This window comes from Gopherus flavomarginatus, chromosome 15 (assembly GCF_025201925.1).
Source record: "Gopherus flavomarginatus isolate rGopFla2 chromosome 15, rGopFla2.mat.asm, whole genome shotgun sequence".
Classification (NCBI taxonomy): domain Eukaryota; kingdom Metazoa; phylum Chordata; order Testudines; family Testudinidae; genus Gopherus; species Gopherus flavomarginatus.
The window spans coordinates 12,681,977-12,705,575 of record NC_066631.1 but is presented as its reverse complement, the minus strand read 5'-3'; the positions used below and the strand labels follow the sequence as shown (position 1 = coordinate 12,705,575).

Genomic DNA, 23,599 nt, shown 5'->3' with positions numbered 1-23,599 from the left:
AATTTCTCCATTGAAAATACATTTTCTTCAACAGGGAGACTTTTCTTGGTCTAGGAACAACCAAATTATCCACAGATGTACACATTTAACTTTTGGAAGTGTATATAGCTTAGCTGTACTGGAGAGATAAGAGAACTTGAGATAACAGAATTAAATCAATAATCACAGATAATATGCCATAATCTGAATCTATAACTACATGCTGTTCCGCTTGAAAATTGACTGAAAATGGCACTGAAGATTCATATTTATTCTCAAGATTGCCAGTTCATATTTTCTCAACTTACATGTGTTCGGCCCCATCCCCAACTAGTCCTGCAAGTCCAAAGTCAAGCTGAGTTCAATTCCTTCTAAGATTCATTCATTCTTTCTGCAAGGTTTATTCTGATTTCAAACCACATGTGCGCAAACCACAATTAAAATACTTTTACTATCCTGTTTCAGCTGTTTTCAAGTTAAAATATGATGCATCAAGAGGAACTCATATCACTTACTCTCTAAGTCAGATATGATGAGGTTGTCATGAAGTTTCACAGCTCGATGCTGCTCTACTTCATCTTCCAACTCGAAGATTGTTTCTTTCATGTCACTTCTTTCAGTCTCTTTTTCTTCTAGCTCTGCCCGAAGCTTTTCTAGAGTCATATTAAGATCCTCAATTTGCTTCTTGGCTTCTTCTTGGAAGACTCTGTATTCATCTTCAACCTGAAGAAAAACCATTAAATGACCATAATGAATTCAGGACAAAGATGAACTCAAAATAAAAATTGGTTGCATTATTCACTGTCACAGCCGTCATCCTTAAAATATTTTTAAAAATCTTATAAGAACTAAATTTAATATCAAGAAGTGTTAAGCGAATTGAGAAGCTCTATGTGAATTCATTAGGAGTTGCTATATCTGGACCAAAGTGTGATATGTCATACCTAACTTTTGGTTGCACTGCAACTATCAAGTTGGACCACTTTCACAGTTAAGCTCTTATTTCAGAATTGAATTTATTTCAGAATCTATCAAGCATCCCACCACATGACAAGTGAAGCAGTAACAGAATAATACTGAATCACAAGCTGAAATGAGAAGCAGCCAAAAAAAAAAAAAAAAAAAAAGTAATATTCCCCCATCCCACACACACAAACGTGATTACAAGAACAAGGCTTAAGCCCTGAGCTAATCTTTTCATCATTTTATGCCAATTACTGAGAAAGAATATTATAGTACAATACATGAGGCACCACCTAGGTATATCAGCTATAAATTATTTATACCTGCTTAAGGATGTCCCACAATCGCTTTATTTAAAAACCAATTATCTGCTTAATTCCAACTAAGGTTTTACATATCTATTTTTTCCCTTAAACATGTGTCATTTATACGAGTAATCCAGTACAGATGAGTTTAAGTGTAAAAAGCTTCATAAAAGGACACTTTTTTTGTACATAAGATCCAATAGAAAAATCTTGAATACAGGCACATTCTGGAAAAGCTCATAACTGGTCACATACATCCAAGGAAGAAATTGAAAAACTGTAATGAACAGTAGAGGGAGGCTTGGAGGCTTATACTTATAAGATATAGAATGATAATTGTTTGAACACTACCTTAGCAATGGCATCCTGCAGTCGATTGGCATCATTGCGAGTGAGAGCCAGCTCTTCCTGCAGACTGCTGGCCAAAGTCTCTGCTTTTTCCTTGTCCAGCCTGACACTCTCCAGCAAATCTTGTATATCTGATTTATCTCCAGAGTTGTGTATAGAGTACAGTTCAGCCACTTTTTGCTTTTCATGCTCCAGCTGAGCCTTTAGCCTGTTCATCTCAATCTGGTCACTGGCTACTGTGGCTTTGTACTCCTCTAAGGTGGCTGCTAATACTGCCTTACTTTTCTGCTCGGACTCAATAATTCGTTCCATGTGGTGGTTCCGTTCTTTCAGTGCCCCTATAATTTCCTGGGCCTCCTTGTTATCTTGCTCTGCCATCTTCAAAGTGTTGCTCAGATGCTGCTGGACACCCAGCAGTTGCTCTCGTTCAAAACGAGCATTCTCAGCAAGATCCATATACCGTTGCTCTAACTCCATATACCTCCCACTTTTCATATCTTCATCAATAACATATGAGATGTGATGTTCATCTAAAAGGGAGCGAAAATATTCAATCTGTCGGCTGAAGTGTTCTAACTTGTCACTCTGCTGGCACAAGGATTCCATAAGAATTACTTTTTCTTCTCCAAGTCTTTCATTCTCACTGTTCAGCTCTTGAGTTATTTGTTGTAAATCTGCGAGTTCCTGAAGTGTTGCCTGAAGCTCCTCAGCTGTACTATGCTGATTCTCCTCCATCTGGTGTATCCGTTCTGTCAGACAAGCGACAGAAACTTCACTTGCATTGCCACTGCTTCCTTTCCTAGATCTTTCTATGCTTGGTACTCCTTCAGACTCTGAAGACGATGGAGCATCTAAGGCATCATCACTTGATGTAAGTGGCTGATAAACTTCACTGCACTCACTGTCTAAATTATCCATGGAGTTACTATGCTGATTGTCCATTAAAGTGTTTTCATCCTGACTCAACAAATCTTCCATTGAACCAGGAGCAGAACCTTCCACTGAAGATGTAAGAGTGCCACCACCATCACTGTGGTTACCAGTTGTGATCTCTGGGCTCAAAGATTGATAGCCAAAGAGTTTCTCAGAGTTGTCTAGCCTTTGTTCCAAAGAAAAGCCCAATGCATTTAATCTGTCCTTCAGCATTCGATTCTCATTCTTCAATTGGTTGAGCTCTTCTCGGATGGCAGTGTTTTGCTCTTGTAACACTAATAATGTAGACTCTACATCAGTTGGCTGGTGAACAACAATGGTCTCTTTTTCCTCAGACTTCTCACCACTCTCATGCTGATCTTCATTAAGGCCCAGCTGAGCACGCATATCTCTGAGTTCATTCCTCAAGTGTAAAATCTCCACATCTTTAGTTTTTGCTAAAGTCAGAAGATCTTTCACTTTAGCTTCCAAAGCAGCTTTGTCATTGATTTGATTGTCCGATTTGGATTTACTCATCCGAACATCAGACTCTGGATTAGTACGACTACGGGAGCGTTTTGCCAGAATGGTATCATTAGGCCCCTGTCCTGTCAAAGGGAGTTTTTTGCTTTGGTTTAAACGGGAACGATCGCGTATTCTTTCCCTAGAAGAGCTAGATTCTTTATTTCCAGATGAAGTGCTACGCTTGGCTGTGGAACTCGTACCTGTATGTTTTTAAAAATTTAATTTTAATTCATTTGAAAAAATCAGCAATGTGAGTACATGTATGAAATTACATATAAGACTACATATTTTGCTATGATTATAAAATGGCTGCCATTCTAAACCACACTTTTGAAAATGAAATATGTACAGTCTATTTATGATAGTCTCAAATAAGGTTTAAACATTCTTTATAGTGTCTAAAGACATGTTAAGCCACCTCACTCTCCCGAAACAAGGATTAAAAAAACCTACTGTTTGCAAGAGGAAAAGAGATTCTCCACCAAAGTGTCTAATAAATTGTATAAAAAATGAAGAGTAACTATATGTAAGAAACTTGATATCCTCTCTTTAAAGTTCACAGATCACAGCTACATCTTCACTTTTAAGTATAGGAACACAGTTCCCATTTGAGTACTTTTTATAAACATATATATTCTGATCCAAGAATGAAATCAAAGTATTTAAATAGTCTCACCATCAAATTCAATTTCTCACCATTATCACTCAAAAATGCTGAAGCAGAGAGCAGTATCATCACTTCTTTACCGCAAGGTGACTTATAATTTTATTAACTTTACTGAGCCCCAAAACTAGCAACTGGATAACAAACATATTTCTAATTGTGTGGTGATAAACACTATGGAATGTCAGACCTGCCTGAAGGCTTTACAAAATTCTTTATCCTTAATTACATACATCCGTGGGGATTACTAGCTTAACACAATACCCAGTATTGAAGATGTTCATCCGTTACCTAAAACCTTTACTGCCCAAAGTAGAGATTATTTTAGCAGCATACGTCTACATTAGCTGTTGGTCCCAGAGAATACCACTACAGAAAAAGCTAAATGACCAATACAAAAAAATAGTATATGAAGGATTTGCAATATAAGGATTATCAATACAAACTGGGTGAGAAGGGTCATTGGCAGAGTGCTCTATTTGGCCTGGCCTGTGCTGAGCTCTTCGTTAGGTGCTTTGGTTCCTGCCTATGGAAGAGCTGCAATGGTTTCATAACAGAATCAAAAAAAAAGCCAAGGAAACAACCCTTTGAGACTAATATCTCCTTGTACCTGTAATAGTCTTGGGTTTATTCTCCAGGTTGTTCATGGTGGTCCCTGAAGCTGAAGATGCTGTGGATGTGCAGGTGCTCTTCTTTGCCTTCACACCATTGGTCATAGTCACCCCGCCACCAGCCATTCCTGCTAAAAGGTCATCATTACTTTTTGTCTGAAAAGGGAAAAGGATATTAACACGACTGGATATGAAGTGCAAGACTGGAAATATTCACTTGTAATAACAGCAGCTTTGATTAGTTAACATTTTTATACACAATATATTTTAAGATCTAAAAAACACATTCAATACATTGTTGCTTAGATAACACGCACTAGTAGCCAATCCACTATTTGAGACACAAGGTGGGTGAGGTGTGTCGTTAAATATCAGTTTAATGAGTTCAGTCTGATCTGGAACCAAAAAAAATTATGAATCATAATAATTTTATGATTAATTACATGGTGTCACTACAGGTTGGTGTTTTAGTGCCTTAACTGTGCATTTCCAAACCTTAATATGTTTGAATTTCTTTAAGTTTAACTTTAACTGAGTGTTCTGCGTTTATATAATGATGTATAATAAATTACATCACTTCTATTTAGGTATTTTAACTAGAGCTGTCGTTTAATCGCAGTTAATTTATGAAATTAACTCAAAAAATTAATTGTGATCAATCGGTTTTAATCACATAATTAAGCAATCGAATATCAATGGAAATTTATTAAATATTTCAGATGTTTTTCTACATTTTTATATATAGTATTCTGTGTTGTAATTAAAATCAAAGAGTACATTATTTTTATCATAAATGTTTGCATTGTAAAAATTATAAACAAAAGAAATAGTATTTTTCAATTCATCTCATACAAGTACTGTAATCTAATCTTTGTTATGAAAGTGAAACTTACAAATGTAAATTTTTTGTTACATAACTGCACTCAAAAACAAAACAATATAAAGTCAGAGCCTACAAGTCCACTCAGTCCTACTTGTTGTTCAGCCAATTGCTAAGACAAACAAGTTTGTTTACATTTACAGGAGATAATGCTGCCCTCTTCTTATTTACATCACCAGAAAGTGAGAACATGGCACTTTTGTAGTCGGCATTGCAAGGAATTTACATGTCAGATATGCTAAATATTCGTATTCCTTTCATGCTTCGGCCATCATTATAGATGACATGATTTCATGCTGATGACTCTCATTAAAAAAAAAATGCGTTAATTACATTTATGACTGAACTCCTTGAGGGAGAACTGTATGTCTCCTGCTCTGTTTTACCTGCATTCTGCCATATATTTTATGTTATAGTAATCTCGGTTGATGACTCAGCACATGCTCATTTTAAGAACACTTTCACTGCAGATTTGACAAAACACAAGGATAGCTACAGCACCCACCCAAGATATAAGAATCTGAAGTGCCTTCTAAAATCTGAGAGGGACGAGGTGTGGAGCATGCTTTCAGAAGTCATAAAAGAGCAACACTCCGATGCGGAAACTATAGAACCCGAACCACCAAAAAAGAAAATGAACCTTCTGCTGGTGGCATCTGACTCAGATAATGAAAATGAACATGCGTCAGTTTGAACTGCTTTGGATTATCATCAAGCAGAACCTGTCGTCAGCATGGACACATGTCCCCTGGAATGGTGGATGAAGCATGCAGGGACATATGAATCTTTAGCACATCTGGTACGTAAATATCTTGCGACGCGGGCTACAACAGTGCCATGAGAACGCCTGTTCTCACTTTCTGGTTACATTGTAAACAAGAAGTGGGCAGCGTTACCTCTTGCAAATGTAAACAAACTTGTTGGAGCAATTTTTTTAATGCAAATTTAATTTCTGAATGCGGTTTTTATTTTTTACTTAATTCTACATTTGTAAGTTCAACTTTCATGAAAGTGATTGCACTACAGTACTTGTATTAGATTAACTGAAAAATTCTATTTCTTTTGTTTTTTTTTTTACAGTGCAAATAAATATAAAGTCACTACTGTTTACTTTGTATTCTGTGTTGTAATTGAAATCAATATATTTGAAAATGTAGAAAACATCCAAAAATATTAAACAATAATAGAATACCAGAGTTTAAACAGTGCAATCACAATTTTTTTTAATCATATGATTAATTTTTTTAATTGCTTGACAGCCCTAATTTTAACTTAAATTACTGATATGTTCTCAGTCTTAACTCCAGCTAAACAACTTTTGTCTAGGAATATGTATTAACATTCACAAAAAAATACAGCAGACTCCAATAAATTTAAAGGTTAGATGACACATTTTCTATGTGAAGACTGCATGCCAGAGGCTTCATAGACAACACCATAAATGATAAAATTACATAGATACGTTCCTTTTAAAATGGCAGTTGCTTACTGATATTTTAACTCCCTCAGACATATAAATTGCCAGCGTGCCTAGGTCTACAAACTAAATCCTTCCAACTTCTCCTACATATGAGAACACTTGAAAGATGTACATAGTTTTATTTTACACAGCTGGCATGATGACAACCACACAAGAATGAGTCACTCAACTATGTCACTAAAACCTAGCTAAAACCCTTAAGGTGCAACAACTGTCAGTCACTAGTTAAGAAGGGAATTTCTTGCTGTGCCTAAGATGCGTTTAATTGACATAATACTTTTTAAAATTGTACACCTGAGTTGCCTGAATGCTATTGATAAAAAGAGAAAATTGTAAACACATAGTAGGCCAAATCCTTTCAGAGATAGATAGATCATTCTCTTCTTTGTTTTGATTAAAAGGTATGACAGCTGGAAACTCGTGATGAGTAAGCTACACATCACAGTCAGAAGCACATGCCAGTCAGCTCTTAAGAGGACCGTTGTCGATGACACTGGACACTACTCAGAATGGTTACGTATCACATGATGGTTTTGTATTAAACAGGATGCAATATACAAACAATGTTTTGTCAGGAATCTATTTCTAAACATAAGATAATGTGCAGATTCACCAGCTGGGGAGAGAAAACAAAGTCCCAAGTACAAGGCACTTCACACGTCCCTGTATTCAACGCTCATTTTATTGTCAAAACAACATCCCAAAACAAACACCAGAAAATTCCGGGTAGTATCTATCCAAGACTTTTCTAATTTCTATCAGCTGGTAGGGGAGAAGAACACCCTTTGATTTTGGTAATCCTGTCTGGTTATTTTGGAGACCCCTGGACATGGATCTTTCTGATCATGGGTCTCTCCTGTCTGCCACCCATCTAAGAGGCAGAAAATATTATACCTGGCTTCCTGTAAGTCACATGCTTGCTCCCAGTGATGTTCCCTGAGACTATACCATTCAATTTTAAAGGGCCCAGGGGACATAAAAGGTGCAATGTGATGTGCACATATGCTCCAAAGCCTGGTTCCTTGTTATGCTGAGAGTAAGGAGAAACCTACAAGACAAATAAGAAGATGGAAGGTAAGATCAGCACACACCAGTTGGGCTAAAGCTCCACTCCAGATACAAAATGGAGAAAGAATGAAAAACTACAGGAACAGTGCGGCTGCATGGATCGGACACCAGTCACCAACGTTAAGTATACCTATCAGGCAGTCTCTTAAAAGTAATATAGTCCTCTCAATTCCGCACTGAAGTATCCCTCTTGAGCAATTTTAGTTGGAATTTTTAATCTTGACACAGAGCTTATCATCCTACAACCACTCCACGAGTCAGTCAAAGAACGTCATTCAAGAGCAACACAAGACACTCCCTGTCTGAGAGAGCGATTAATGATGCCCAGTGGAAGGCAGCTCAGTTCCCACTCTGCTCTTTTTACAGAGAAGTCAGGAAAGGTAAGTTTCACAAGGTGCATTGCCTTCCACCATGGTACACATAAACACACCAAAAGCAGCAATATTTAATAACCACAGAATTCTTACTCTCTCATTCTGTCCTGCATTGTGTAACTACTGAAATTCTCTTCAGTCATGAGAGATTATGAATCCCAGTTTTCCACTGCATCAGTATATTCATTCTAAAATTCTATCCTTCCAAATCCTTTACTGTCCAAAAAAATCAAGGCTATTAGAGCTTACCTTCAACAAGGATGTTGATGTTCCAGTTTTTGAGAGTTTTGTTACTGCAGACACCGAGGAGCCGTTTTCTGGTTTGATTTTTTCTATTGTTTGAGTTTTATTTATCCCGGGCACTTTGGGCGCTGAGCCAACAGACCTGCTTGCTTTCTTCATTCTGGGCTGCCTCTTTTTGATGCATTTACAAACAAATCTGTGAACACAAAAATAAGTTAGAGAAGTGTTAAAGACAAGTAAGATGTAATATAGTTCTTTGAATGATTTGTTTAAAATCAGTACCCCAATGATAACAACAACAAGCATAAGCCAGAGCGAAATGGTATGCGCATGACTGAGGAAGAAGAGTAGAGAGATTTTTGTGAAAAATTAAGTGTTCAAAGCAACTGGACTCCCAGGTTATATATAAAAAATATCTTCAAAGTCTCTTCCGACAAATAGCACTGAACAGATGGCATTTTATAAATGACCCGCATAATCCTGCCTCCTTATCAGCGAAAACAAGGCTCATCAGGATAGTGATGTTTTTGATCTCTGACTGAAGGGAAGAAAAATGAATAGGAGTACTCTCTACCAACCACCTAATAAATGATTACCAGCACTGGCCTTAGGGAAAGAGAATGTTCTATCTGCCAAGCTGAAAGGAAAATGCTGCAAAAACTCTGGCAGTTAGAGAGGAAAGACGTGTTAATATATAAAATTTAGTGCTTGAAAATCCACTCTCCCTCTAAACACTTGTGAACAGAAAGTTGTCTCTGGCTTGCATGGAGGTCCAGTCATGTAGAGTTTAGAAGAAATTATGTTCCTAGCGCCTATGATTAGGAAGATTTCCTTCTGAATGGGAGTCAAACATAAATCAGTGCACTACTGTCTTCCTGAGTCTGCAGCTAGGCCGCTTAAATGCTTCTGTCACTGCTCATAGTCTTTTGTTGCTTGTGAAAGCTATCAGTTTCACTACTGCAATTCCCAGTATGTTGAGAGCATATGAGAATTCCAGTTTCACCCTCTGGGGCATGACAAACCTATGAGGAGCAGAGGTGGTGAGCACTACTGTTGTTCACAAGGGCTGACAACTCAAAATAGAGACTAGAGGGAAACGCAGAATAATGGAGATCCACCACTCTCAGCAGCCAGGGAGCTGGGTGAGGATTAGAAAAGGAGGGAACATTCTTACTCTTTCAAGAGCCAATTAGTGATGAAAATAGCTATTATCATTCATCTCTCCCAGTCAAGAGACTCTGGAATGGAAGAAGAGAAGGAAAAGATAAACCAAAGCTTCCTCCTGGTCAACCATTTGGTATGGCTAATTACAGCAAGATTCTTTTCCCATCCCTGAATTCAAACATTTTAGTTTGGTCATTTTTGAATGATCAGAAAGCTAAAAAAGCTTTCAACTACCACCACGCTTGTGCAACAAATTCTGCTCTGTTTTACAGACAGCATTATGTAATCAGCGAAAGACCTTTCAGAATGCATATGCACAAGATAGAAGAATTCAAGGGACAGATTTTTTTTTTTTTAATTACAATTTCAGAGTAAAACCTATAGATACTACGGACCTTCTCAACTTTACATTTTAAACCAGTGATTTATAATTGCTACAAGTGCCCTGTTTGATCTGTAGGTGGAGACTGAAACTAATCTGAATCAACAGTCAAAGTTAACCAAGACATATAGACCTTGCCAATCCCTCAGACTGTATTAAACCCAACCCTTTAAATAAATGCTCAGAGCTAAGATCAAGTTCCACACCTACACTTGTGTCATTTATCAACTAATAATTTGCAACTATTTAAAATATGACAAATATTGAATGTGCATATGTAGTTAAGATGAGAATATTCTTATCCTTTCATTTATGACAAAAGATTGTGCTTTATTAAATTGCGAAAAATATATGGCACAGGCAAAAATCAAGGTGTGAGGATAATTATTTCTTGAGCAAGTTTTTGCACTATGATGAAGTACAGGATCTCGTCTTATAATTTTGTTTACTATTCTGAAGCATACAAGCTTTGCCTGTGTACCTGTAAAACAGGTTGCAGGCAAAATTCAAGTTATGTCTTGATTTAAGACAAGCGCCTTATAGAGCCAATATCTCATTGCTCTAATGAAATCTAGAGTACTCGCTGTGGTGGTAACAAAAGAGCATTTGAAAGATATAATTTCATGTTATTAGCCTTTCCTAATAATGGTTAGGAAGAAATGAACAATTTAAAAACAAGGAAACTGACAGGATGAGCCTTAAGGGTCTGCTAATCTATTAAAAAAAACCTGGTTAATTTAAAGTATTTTTTTTAATTAAAATAAATTTAAAGTTTGAATACTTATTCAAAATGAGTTAGTATTCCCCTCCCAAACGATGCGTATCTTTCTGTAGCCAATGCCCCTTTCAAATTTACATCTTTCTGTATTTTACCATTTGTGTATAATTACACAGACTAGAGCAACTGGTTTACTACAGTGAATAAAGTTACCAGATTAGACTAAAAAAAGATATGAATATAGGCTATCAAAACATTTTCACAGAAAGATGCAGTTTAGACTTTCTGAATTTGAATTATGGTCTAATCCTGCACTAAATTAATGGGAATTCTGTCACTTACTTCAATAAGCGTAGGATCTAGCCCTATGAGAGCAAATGTAACAAAATAAAGTATCTGCTCAACATCAGATAGTTCTTATTCATAGTGAAGTTCAGAGAAAACATATTGCTGTAATTTTCATTAAAAAAATTACTAGTATATACTCCAAGAATAGCAACCACATGACCAAGGTAATGCAACTAAATATTTCTACAGTATTTGGAAAGAGAGAACTTTATCCAATATAAATAACTACCTTCAGATGGGACTCAAAAAATTACACCCTTCAGATCAGGAATCCTGCCTGCTTCTATAATCATACAGTGTATGGCACAATGGTGTCCCAGTCCTAGTTGGGGCCACTGGTTATTCCTATAACATTGAGTATTAATGAAAACTGTTTCAAAACATTTTATGTTGATAAAAATTACATGTAGATAAAAATGTAATTGGATAAGCACAGAATCCTTTTCAACATAAAAAAAGAAAAATACTTAAAACAAGCACCTGAAATTATTTTTACTCACTTTAGATTTGAATTGAGAGATAGACAACATTTACATAATAAATTCATTTTTAAGCCAAAAACTCAAATACTAAGTTTCAGTGCAACACTACTGTTTAAAAATGGCAGTTAAAAATCCTTCCAAAACATTTTATAATAGAAAGACAGTTATGATGCTATAAGTGTCCAAAGACTGCACTCAAGTAGGAATTCAATACTAACAAGTTTCAGAGAGTACTATGAAAAGCACCTGTAGGCACTCTGCTGTTATCTTTTAAGGATCAAAACTTGCAACATCCCCTTCTCATGAAGGGAACTGAAAATAAATATGTCTACTTACCCATTTTTTATTCATCAGAATAAAATTTATTTAATCAGAATCCAGTGTGGATTTAGCAATAAATGAAAAAATGCTCTGAGAGAGAGAGGCAAGAGCTATATAGCTAAATCCAAAGTGACATCATAGGATGAGATTTTTATCTGTTTGTTAATGTTGCACTAAGAGAGAGTGTCAACACCACACATGAATTAAGAACTAGGGCATAAATCACAACAAAAAGAAGAACTAAAACAAGCCAAAAATAATCACATCAAATAAGTTATTGTTAGCAAGAGAGGGAAAGAATAAGTCACAATAAGCAGAATGTGAACATTCATTCTAACCTGTACCCTTTCCCAGACTTTTCTCTTTCAACAGAACACATACCACAGAAAACTAAAACCAATACTGTGCAATATTGTGTTCGCACCATTCTAGTGGAGACAGATGCAGGTAGTCCTACACTTTTATATCAGCTGCAGATAAAACTCCAGAAACATTTTTAAAATGCTTTGTCCAATAAGAAGGCACAACTCTGTACTACAAACTGATATGGTAAGGCTGCCCAACAGCGTGAGATTCTTTCAGAGTTACTGTTTGGACATCAATTAAAATGTTCCATTCCAGAAATCTGTAAATGAGGAGTAGGGGAGGGGCATCTTTCCCTATGAATACTAAACATATGTTACTTATAGCTTAACAAGTGGTTTATTTCAACAATTCTTGGTTTTGCTGTCGTAATTTATATCTCATCCATTCTATTAAATAAAATTACTCATGTCAATCATGCCATTATAGGAGAACCTTGGAAAAAAGTGCTGGAGACATTCCCTTGCCTAGTGAACAAAATATCACATCATCTATGTATGAAATGAAAAATATGTAGCCTAAAGAAGTTACCGAACAATAATAGTTCTAGCTACATAAGAACCATTAAGACAAGGTAGAGTGGCCTTTTCATGAGAATTCCATGAATTACAGCAGAAAAAAAAAGAGAGACCACTCAAATTCCAGTGAGTATATTAACAGTATCTTATGAAAAGTTCAGGAAGAAACAGATTATAAAACACCTACCAAAAACAAAGGGTCACAGAGCTTCCCAAGCCATTAAGGGTGCTGGCCCCACTATACTGTCGACTCTTGAGGGAATTCTGCGCCCCCTACCCAAAAAAAAAATCTGTGCCAAAAAAAATTAAAATTCTGCAAATTTTGTCAATAAATAAATGTGGCAGCTCCAGCATGGCAATGGGGAGCACAGGCCACTGGCTGCACAGAGGTGGGAGATCACCCTGCAACTCCCTGCCCTCCCCCGAAACAGACTCAGCAGTAAGGCTGCACTTGAGAGTTCAAGGGCCAGGTCTGCCCCAGAAACACCCCAGGGCCCTGCCTCTGCACCAGGCACACCAGGTATGGGCAGGCAGGCTCAGCCTGGCAGGAACCAAGTGTGACAGGGCTAAGCGTGGGGAGGATCCAGGTGTGGGGTAAGAGGGTTTTATGTGGGGAAATCTGGGTGCAGGCAGCTCATTGCAGAGTCCAGGACTATTTGGATGCACAGAGGCAATGGGAATCTGCAGGGGATCCAGGTGAAGGTGGTTAGGGTCGAGTGGGTGCGGGGCGGTCTGGGTGTGGGGGAAACTCACTCAGCAGGGGTGGGTCCGGGTGCTGTGGGTGTGGGGCTTGGTGGTATAAGGGTCCAGGTATAGCTGGTCGAGGTTCAGTAGGGTGAGGGGGGCAAGGTGCTCATTGGGGTGGTCCAAGTGCATGGGGGTAGGGCTCGTTGGGATGGGAGTTTGAGTGCGGAAGGCTGGGCAGGGGTGGCCTGGGTGCAGCAGTGGGGGTTCAAATGCATGAGAATGGGAATCGGCAAAGGGAGGTCCGGATGCAGGGGGCTGGAGGTCGGTGGGGAGTGATCTCAGTCCAGGGGTGGAAGTTGGCAGGGAGGGACAAGGGATTGATCTGACCTGGCCCTGGCTCCCAGTGGATCTGACTCAGCCCTGGCTGGGCAATTCCAAGCCCTGGCCACCCAGCAGCGATTTACCTATCTGCCAGTTGCTTCAGGTGCCTGAAACAACTTACCCACGCTGCTGGGGAGGGGCATGTGACTACTCTTGTGGCTTCCCTTTGTTTCCTCATCAGAAAGTAATTTTTCTGCGGGGAAGCAAAGAAATCTGCAGCGGACAGGCATTCTGCACATATGCACTGGCGCAGAACTCTCCCAGGAGTAATTGTTATTTCATATTCACATCCACACATTCCCTGCCCCAAATGCCATTCACCTCCAGCAGTGTAAAATTTCAAAATAAATAATTAAGGACAAATTGTGGCCAACTGAGCAGACGCAGAAGGCCACTGAGGTGGGGGAAGGAAAGTCTAGGCACAGGAGGTTTTGCAGCCCCCTTCACAATAGAGAGCCACATTCTGCTGAAACTCCCCATGTAGGAGCATAGACAGGAATTTCTGGGCAAACTATAGGCTGGCCAGTGAACTGATATACGGGCAGTGCTCTGACTTACGACATAATTACTTCCTGAAAATTGTGTTGTAAATCAAAACATCGTAACTCGGAACTGCAACACACTCCACTTCGGGACCAAGTATTGTAAAGTCTAAACCAAGTCGAATCAGGGGGTCAATTCAGAAACATCTCAAGTGCCGTTCGTCATAAGTCGAATGTAGGAAAGTCAAGGACTGCCTGCACTACACACAGATGCAATGAATTCCAGCTCTTAGTGTTGTAGCAGATGTAGTTTAAACTTTCAGTCCATGAGCTCCACAAGTACTTTGAACCTTGCCTCTAGGTAGAGAGACAGGGAAGGAAGAAACACTCATCATTTCTGAGCTCCCTACAAGTTCACAGTTTCTTTTTAATGAGTTTGTACAGGGAACCAGGACTTCAGAAAATACAAATTAAGGATGAAGTGTCTGAATTCCTACTTATTTTGGGGGCACAAACGAAAAAGTACATTTCTCTATAAATTGTGGAATAATCACTAGGCAAAAACTTGACGCTATGCACCCTGATTTCCTTACTCCTTGTTTGGAGAAAATTTAAGCCCTATGTCGCTGTGAGCAATGTTTAACGGCTGCTAATACTTAGCATTCCAGACAAGTGATAGAAACATTCACAAAAGGACTGCCTAACTTATGATGAACTGTGTTCTATCTTTTAATAAAACAGAATAATTCATTTTTGTTTTTAAGATGGTATTATAATTTAACTAGCAGGTATTTCAAGACGCTGTGGAGAAAAAACAGTGACTGCTTCTAGTTAACTCAAACTCTGCCGTTAAAAAGTTCAGCTAATTTTTCTGGAAACTGAATTTCAAAATACAGAATGCTCACACAAGGATTCCAAATAACTGCCTTTGTAGATAGGAAGTGCACCAGTAGAAACTATTACAGAAGGTTTCCTTGTGTTTCTGAATGGATTTTCCAAGAAAATTTGACAGGGAACGCTAACAAAGCCATTTCTTGCAGGAATTAAAACTAGAGATGGGGAAAAAATTTCAAGTGAGTTAATGGAACTAAGGAATAATTATTACTCAAAAGTGCTACACTAGTGACTTAGAATACAGTCCACAGTACAATTATATAGGATTTCCTATGTTAGCAATACTAGCATACATATTTGTAGGTGTATTTGAATGCATATATAAGCCCACTATTATACAAACTGAAACAAAGTTTAACGGTCAAAAACCCACATGAACAAGAAACACTGAAGAAAATGGAAGAAGAAAGAAATGTAAAGTGCAGAATGTTTCTCCTTTAAGGTTTCTGCCCTACCAACAGCAAAACAAGGCTCTGTTTAACGTTACTGTTTTCCATATCCCATTGGTAGGTTTAAAAGTTATATTCAAACTAGCAAAAAATGGGCCAGCAGTTGAAATAATACACACAGTTTCAGTATATCAGTTACAGCTCCATTTGAGGTCATAAAAGTATTACACAGACAACAGAAAATGTAGTCCTCAGCAAGAGCCTTAGGCTGCATTTTCATGGAAAATTAATCAACGATTACTCTGAAGACTGGGTTTTCTGGGTTAATAGCACTGGGGGCAGAAAAGAGTTCCAGTTCTAGCATGTTAACCCACATCTGATCAATGACTGACTGGCCTGCTTTAGCTACAGAAGTTGTTAATTTAATAAAAGGACATGATCAACCTAAAATTTACACTCTGAAAATGTTTTTTCTTTCTATTGTTACAAGTAACACCTACGATGAGTGCTGCTGAGCATCAGGTAACCAGGAGAGAGAAAAGTAAGCTCCTTCCCCTCCTCCCCACTCCCACTTTTGCTCATTTGATTGCTTACTGCAATGCGTGTATAGTCATTGTCCCCACTTTCCAGCTGTCAGTTCCCCCTGCAGGTATGAGTGTTTTACACAGCAAAACGGAAAGAGAAGTATTTTTAAAAAGATAAAAATATGCAATTGTAAGACCACAAAAACTGGCAGGATAACTCAAGGGCAGGTGCTGGACTTAGAACAAAAACTTTAATTCGTTTTTTAAAATGACTAAACTTCAAGCTGATAGTGTCCTTTACAGTGTGATTTTCGATTACTGACATAATTCCTCACAAAAGTAATGGTCAGAATAACTGGCCAGTATTTACCTTTTAAGAAATTTTATTTCTGTATTTAAGGGCTCTATACCTGATCCTCTCCTTTCTCCAGTCTGAAACCCCCCTCGCCCCCCCGGTAGACTCCTATATCAGCAGCAGGGGCAAAGCCAGCACGAGCAGCAATGGCTGCCTAAACATGCTTTAGCAGCCCTAAGACCAATGTAAAAGGACCACCTGTGCCAAAAAACGAACCTGATGCAGAGAGGCGACAAGGGAGAGGTGACAGAGTTATCAGGTAGACGGACCACCTGTACCATCCCCTATCCCAAAACCTGGAGCAGTCTGGAGGGAATGGTAAGATCTCCTCCCATCCCAGAATTGGGGAAGGGACAGAAATAGGTCTAGCAAGGTGCATTAGTAAATCACCACCACTATCGGAGGGGTAGCCATGTTAGTCTGGATCTGAAAAAGCAGCAAAGGGTCCTGTGGCACCTTATAGACCAGGGGTCAGCAACCTTTCAGAAGTGGTGTGCCAAGTCTTCATTTATTCACTCTAATTTAAGGTCTTGCGTGGCAGTAACACATTTTAACATTTTTAGAAGGTCTCTTTCTATAAGTCTACAATATATAACTAAACTATTGTTGTATGTAAAGTAAATAGGTTTTTAAAATGTTTAAGAAGCTTCATTTAAAGCTAAATTAAAATGCAGAGCCCCCCGGACCAGTGGCCAGGACCTGCGCAGAATGAGTGCCACTGAAAATCAGCTCGTGTGTCGCCTTTGGCACCCGTGCCATAGGTTGCCTACCCCGTTATAGACTAACAGACGTATTGGAGCATGAGCTTTCGTGGGTGAATACCCACTTCGCCGAATGCATGTAGTGGAAATTTCTGCATGAGCTTTCATGGGTGAATATCCACTTCGACGGATGCATGTAGTGGAAATTTGCAGGGGCAGATATATATATGCAAGCAAGAGGCAGGTTAGAGATAATGAGGTTAGTTCAATCAGGGAGGATGAACTAACCTTGTTATCTCTAGCCTGCCTCTTGCTTGCATATATATACCTGCCCCTGGAAATTTCCACTACATGCATCCAACGAAGTGGGTATTCACCCACGAAAGCTCATGCTCCAATATGTCTGTTAGTCTATAAGGTGCCACAGGACTCTTTGCTGCCACCACCACTATGCAGACATGCAGGTATATATTTTGTGTAGACAGGGGAATAGGGGAGAAACACACATATTGTGTCTCCCTTCCCAAAAGAAAAGATGGCAAAGAAGGGAGGGTGAACACTATAGGGGGGCTCAAGATTGGTTACCAAATCCAGCTCTGAGCTCCCTGCTCCCTCCTGCTGCTGCCTACAGAGCTGACAGAAACCCACTGAGCTCCTCCTCCAGCATCTTCCCAACTTGCCCTGCAGAAGGAAGTGAAAGGAAATTCCATTTAAAAAAAAAAAAAAAAAAGAGAGAGAAGAGGCCATAGTCTCTAGAACTTTGGAATTGCTGGCTGGCAAAGAACTGACAACAGTGTGTGCTAATTCCATATTCTAGAACTATTTTACTGATTCCATAAGAACATGATCCTTAACCGAGGCCACTGGAATCTAGTTGCCCATGACAGAGGACTTGTCTGGTTACTCACCAGTAACTTGCTTTGTTTTAACTACACTCATGCCAGTACTGCCGCAATTTAGAATTAGTAATTACTAATCACTATTGTTAGCCTAAGAGTTTCCTTGGAGAGAAAGGGGAGAAGCTGTAACAGCTGCCTAACATATTCTGTTCCTATGGAATATACTGCAAATGTATTTTAAACATATATAGAACCTTTCTTCATAAAACACTTTACAAGTTATATAAACACAGTACAATGAAACTCTAGGAGTAGCAGCAACTGACACACAGAGCACTGCACAACAGTTGGAGAGAAAAAAAGTTTCATGAAATGACAAAAGCAAACCCCCCATTCTTGCAGAAGGCTTCACAAACGGCAAACAGACTTTCATATTTTAAAGCCTGGTGTGAAAAAATCTACATAGTAAACAGCCCGGAGCTTGCTGTGTCTAACTTGAGAATGCAAGTAAACCCTTTCTGGGCTTAGTTTACATCCCTATATATCACATTTTTATTGACTGATTCATTGAGAGTAAATATTTAGAATCATAGAATATCAGGGTTGGAAGGGACCTCAGAAGGTCATCTAGTCCAGTGGTTCTCAAAGCCGGTCCGCCACTTGTTCAGGGAAAGCCCTTAGTGGGCTGGGCCGGTTTGTTTACCCTCAGCCTGCGCTGCTTCCTGCAGCCCCCATTGGCCTGGAACGGCAAACTGCAGCCAGTAGGAGCCATGATCGGCCGAACCCGTGGATGTGGCAGGTAAACAAACCAGCCCAGTTCGCCAGGGGCTTTCCCTGAACAAGTGGCAGACCAGCTTTGAGAACCACTGATCTAGTCCAATCCCCTGCTCAAAAGAGGACCAATCCCCAACTAAATCATCCCAGCCAGGGCTTTGTCAAGCCTGGCCTTAAAAACCTCTAAGGAAGGCGATTCCACGACCTCCCTAGGTAACCCATTCCAGTGCTTCACCACCCTCCTAGTGAAAAAGTTTTTTCCTAATATTCAACCTAAACCTCCCTCACTGCAGCTGGAGACCATTACTCCTTGTTCTGTCATCTGCTACCACTGAGAACAGTCTAGATCCAACCTCTTTGGAACCCCCTAGCTTTGCAAGCTTTATGTTCAGACTACTACACAATATCCTCCAACAAGGCCTGAACTTTCCTTTTCTATGGATAGCTTCTCATTTTCGTTAAAAAAAATAAAAATCATGCTCTTCCTGCAACCTAATCTATTTTCATTTATATATCATAAAAATCTCCCACCTTCTCCAGATTGTATGGAAGGAAATAGACACAGGACATGCTGAAGTACGTTTGTACAGTATTATTCCGTGTGGTGTTCTATACTCCTCCAAGCTATAGAGGGCAGGTAACTGCTTAATTTATTAAGAACTATAAAATATTTCTATTTAATATCAGGACCCTGGTAAAGCATTAATATTGTTACCCCCATTTTGACCGGAGCAGCTAGTCAAAGTCGGGGCCTCTGTGTATGTTCCAGTTAGGTGTAGAAATTGGTGGTAGCCAGGTATTTCTTTGTACACTTCTTGTATATAAGACTATTTCAAAAGTCACCTGTCTCTGAATGCAGATGGAACCAAGAACAGTTTCTCAGATTACCAGCCCCCCAAAGCCCCTTTAGCCAACATTAGACCCAAAAATCATTGTGCCTAGTGTCTTCCATACTTCTGCTTGGCTTTTCCTTGTCTCTTTTCCTATGCCTCTCTCTCTGTTCTTGTCTATGACCTCAGTATCTGTGTGTTCTCTCACATTCCCAAACACACCTACCCAAAACGATACTCAGCCCAACAGCTCCTAGGCAGGTTCACACACACCTTTTGTCCTAGGTGGGGCTTATGTTTACAGTTAATTGAAGGGCGAGTTCACACTTAACTTCAATAAGGTTTTAAGAACCAATAACAAGGCTCATCCAGCTCATAAAAATATCCTCACTTTATAAATGGGGTAAGAGGTTCCCAAGAGTGTACAGGTAATAAGCATCAGACTGAAGAGTAGAACATGTCTTTTGGCTTACAGACTGAGGCCTGATGCACTATTCCACAGGACAAGTCAGTCAGCCTTTCAGTGACTATTCCCTTTTCTATAATATGGGCCTAATATTTTATACTATCGCATCTGTAAAATTCAAAGCACTGGACAAAGAAGAGTAGGCCTAAGTGACCAAATTTAGTATAATTAAGCATATATTTGAAGTAATTTTTCTCATAGGCATGATCACATGAGACATGAAGCATTCCATCATTACATATAAACTATTACAGCAGAATACAGGGTTCTGTTCCTAGCTCTGCTATGAGTTTCTCTAAGAATCAGTGCAAGGTCACCTTTAAAACTTTATTCAACCCAAGAGGAGGCTCATCCTTCTCACAGGAAAGGATAAAGGATGACCTTACAGTTGAGAATATCATCCCTGCTAATTCTGTACTAGATAAGCAGAAGAGAATGGGGCAGCGGTGGAAGGTATGCATAAGAGAATTAAGCCAATTGTAAATATCTTAATTCTTGTCAAAAAGAGCAAAGGAATAACAGACTCTAGAGGTGCACCCCATCTCATATGTATCTTGCCTAAGTGCTACATCATCATTAAGATGGGGGAGTCCAAAGGGAATCTGATGGTATAGCTTCCAACAGCTGAATCCATAATAAAGTCTTTACCTACTCATATCAAGCCAAGACATAAAGCTGCTTTGTAAAATTCTATTTGCTTTTTCTTTGGGGTAGGGGGAGAAATAGAGGTGAACTCATTTTTTTCATCTTCAAATCACAGCGAAGAGTGTCGGAGCAGGCAAGCAAACTTGTTCTGATCAATTTGTGGCAATACAGCATGACCATGATGCCTATAAAATAGAACATACCACATGGGCTTTCCCAAAGAAAACTTGAAGGACTCTACTAACAAATCCCTCCATATAATGACAATATTTACCATATGACTTCCTGATGTCCAACAGGTAGGGAATTACAGAAACAGAGGGATATTTGTTTAGGAAAAGCAAAGCCATATCTAATGAGCAAGGGAGTGCTGCTGACAGGGTAAGAACAAAAGGCAAGAGAATTCTCCTGCCTAATGGATACATAGTTAAAGAATTGCAGTCAAACTTCAGGGACTGCTTGCTGAAAAAGGATTACTGGAACTTAGTAATGCAAGAAAAAGTAAAACCAGTTAACCTCTAACCCTAAAAACATCAGACTTTACTGGATCATTTTTCCAGACGTTTATTTCTGTTAACGCTTGTTAATTTTAAGATCGCCAAAGTTTTAGCGTTGTCCTTTGTACAGAAAAATATACTGAAGACTCTCTCCCGTTCCCCCCCAAAATACTGAGAAAATTTCATATAACAGTTTTTAAAGAATATCCCATGTGTCAACACCAATGTCTGCTTTTAATTAAGAATGAAACTTGCTACTCATTTAAACAAAGAGTTCGAAGAATTTCAAACTCTTGGCCAAAAGTTTGTCAAGACTGTTTTCAAGCAGCCAAAGGTTATTTTCCACTGACAAAAAAGTAGTTCCTCTGTACAAGAGTGAAGAAAGGGAAGAAAAAATACATTCCTTTTCCTTGTTTAATGAAGAGACCATCAGTTTCTGTGTTATATTGATTACATAATGTGTTAGTTCATTTGTAATGAACATTGGTTCAAGCAATGATCGAAGTCAAGTAAACTTCTAGATTAAAAAAGGGAACACAAAGAAAATTATACTAACATAACTGATGTTTAACTACAAAATTACCAATAACCATTTCAACTGTTTTCAAGATACACAGTTATTCAGAAAAACAATGAGGAACCAGTAGCACCTTAAAGACTAACAATGGACTCATTTTTGTGGATACAGACTAACATGGCTACTTACCCTCTGATAGTTATTCAGATGTCTAGGTTTTTTTAACACGATAAAAAATGTGAATGTAGCAAAATATGACAATCAAGCATTTCAACTCTAGGGAATGGACAGTAAAAGAGTGCATGCTGATTTATATGCACTCATATTCACCAATTTGTGTCAGGATGTCCACTAGTTTCACTGCAATTTTGCAAAAAGATGCAAGAAGAATTGCAAAATTGACATACATTCAGTATGAAAACAGATGTAAATTTTGTCTAAGTCTTAGCAATGAAGCCAAGTTTAAAAGATAAAGTATGTAAGGAACATGGGTGTGCCTCACCTAAATATTCTTCCTAAAAGATTTGATTACTTTACAGCACCTAACAAGATGTTAGAAGTGCCTCATCCTAGAATCTTCCCTGTTTTCTATGCAGTGAGCAATCCTAGGATTTGATCCTGTAATTTACACACATACAACATTTCTTTCCCAGTTTAATTTCTGGGTAGTTTGCTCTGTGGTTTATCTGGAACATACTTCTTGCAAATTACCAACATTAAGAGAGCCTGAGGCATTCCGACATTAGTTACAAAGATAAAAATCAAAGTAATTATTGTTACCACATAGGAGAATAAATATGCTTAATGCAATTGTCTTCTTACTTATGAAGAGGAATGTAATTGCGTGCGTGTAAAAAGTTTAGACGCCACATTATTTGCAGTATCTGCTCAGATGCAACAGCCAACCACCACCTGCAGGTTGTATTAAATAATAAGTACTCCCAATGGTGAATTCTCAAGTAATTTTAATTTAAATTAGACCATCAAAGCAGAATAAGTACCCTTTCCTTGTGACTATACCGTAATCATAGCTTCAAACTCATTCAATCTCTACAGCCAATTATTTTTTTCTTCTTCATTATAAGTGTATTACTAAAAAAGATTAAATCTTTAGGGTAATTAAAAACAAAAACACTGAAGCACATGCTTAACATTATTCACATGATTTTTTTCCCATTGAAGCATATGGGTTTACTCACATTAGTAATGTTACACACTTGCTTAAGCATTTGTAGGATTAGAGCCAATATTTGCTAGTTAGAATCCAAAGGTACAAACAAGAGGCCGAATAAAGAACAGTATTTCTAAACAGAAGTCTAGTAGAGGATTCCTTGCTTTAAAAAGTAAAAAGCAACCAGAAAACTCCTTTTGAAAACAAAGCAGCCAAAAAAGCAGGTCACCTACAACTACTATTATTTATTTACACTTAAAAAAGGTAACAGAGGCCTACTGAATGCTCTAGGTGCCCTAACACATTTATTATACAATACAGTGAAATTCCAGAAGCACTACAATAATCATTTCAACAGGAACTTGGCCTGCCAGGCACACACACAAACTAATTTCCAAACCTTCATCATTATGGGAAGCACACCCTTCAGAACTCTCCTCAAACCCTATCAAAAAGATGTCTTTTACAAAGTGCCTGGAAGATTACAAAATTTGGGCTATTTCACACTGGAGTGGTAGGGATAAATTCCAGATCAGGAGAATAGCACCATACAATACAAAACGCAATCCATGAAAAATCCATCACAGTTCACGGTAACTGAACCTATATTCCCCCTCCATGTACCCTCAAGGGCACCCATTCTGGGTCTCTGGCTCTCCAGCTATCACCTCTCTTGGCTAGAGACCCATGTCTCTTTCCCTCCGGACCTGGGTATTTCCAGTCTGCCCAGTTCCCTGCCTACACTGTAATGTTCCCAGCAAGCCAGACTGCCTAAACAGGCCAGCATCTGCACTTTTAC

The 23,599-nt window shown here is 38.6% G+C and overlaps 1 protein-coding gene across 2 annotated transcripts in view; it reads right to left on the bottom strand.

Annotated features, from left to right (window-relative positions):
* Positions 1-23,599, bottom strand: part of SPECC1L (sperm antigen with calponin homology and coiled-coil domains 1 like) — a 101,187-nt gene that overhangs the window by 73,312 nt on the left and 4,276 nt on the right. The window contains exons 1-5 of one of the 2 annotated variants that reach the window (XM_050924458.1): positions 13,838-13,923; positions 8,359-8,548; positions 4,307-4,463; positions 1,599-3,232; positions 495-702 (exon numbers count right to left, since the gene is read on the bottom strand). In XM_050924458.1, coding sequence (XP_050780415.1) covers positions 495-702; positions 1,599-3,232; positions 4,307-4,463; positions 8,359-8,511 — 2,152 coding nt within the window. In that variant the 5' untranslated portion in view covers positions 8,512-8,548; positions 13,838-13,923. Of the gene's footprint in view, positions 1-494; positions 703-1,598; positions 3,233-4,306; positions 4,464-8,358; positions 8,549-13,837; positions 13,924-23,599 lie in introns of those variants that run through there. The other variant, XM_050924457.1, reaches the window with a different exon arrangement.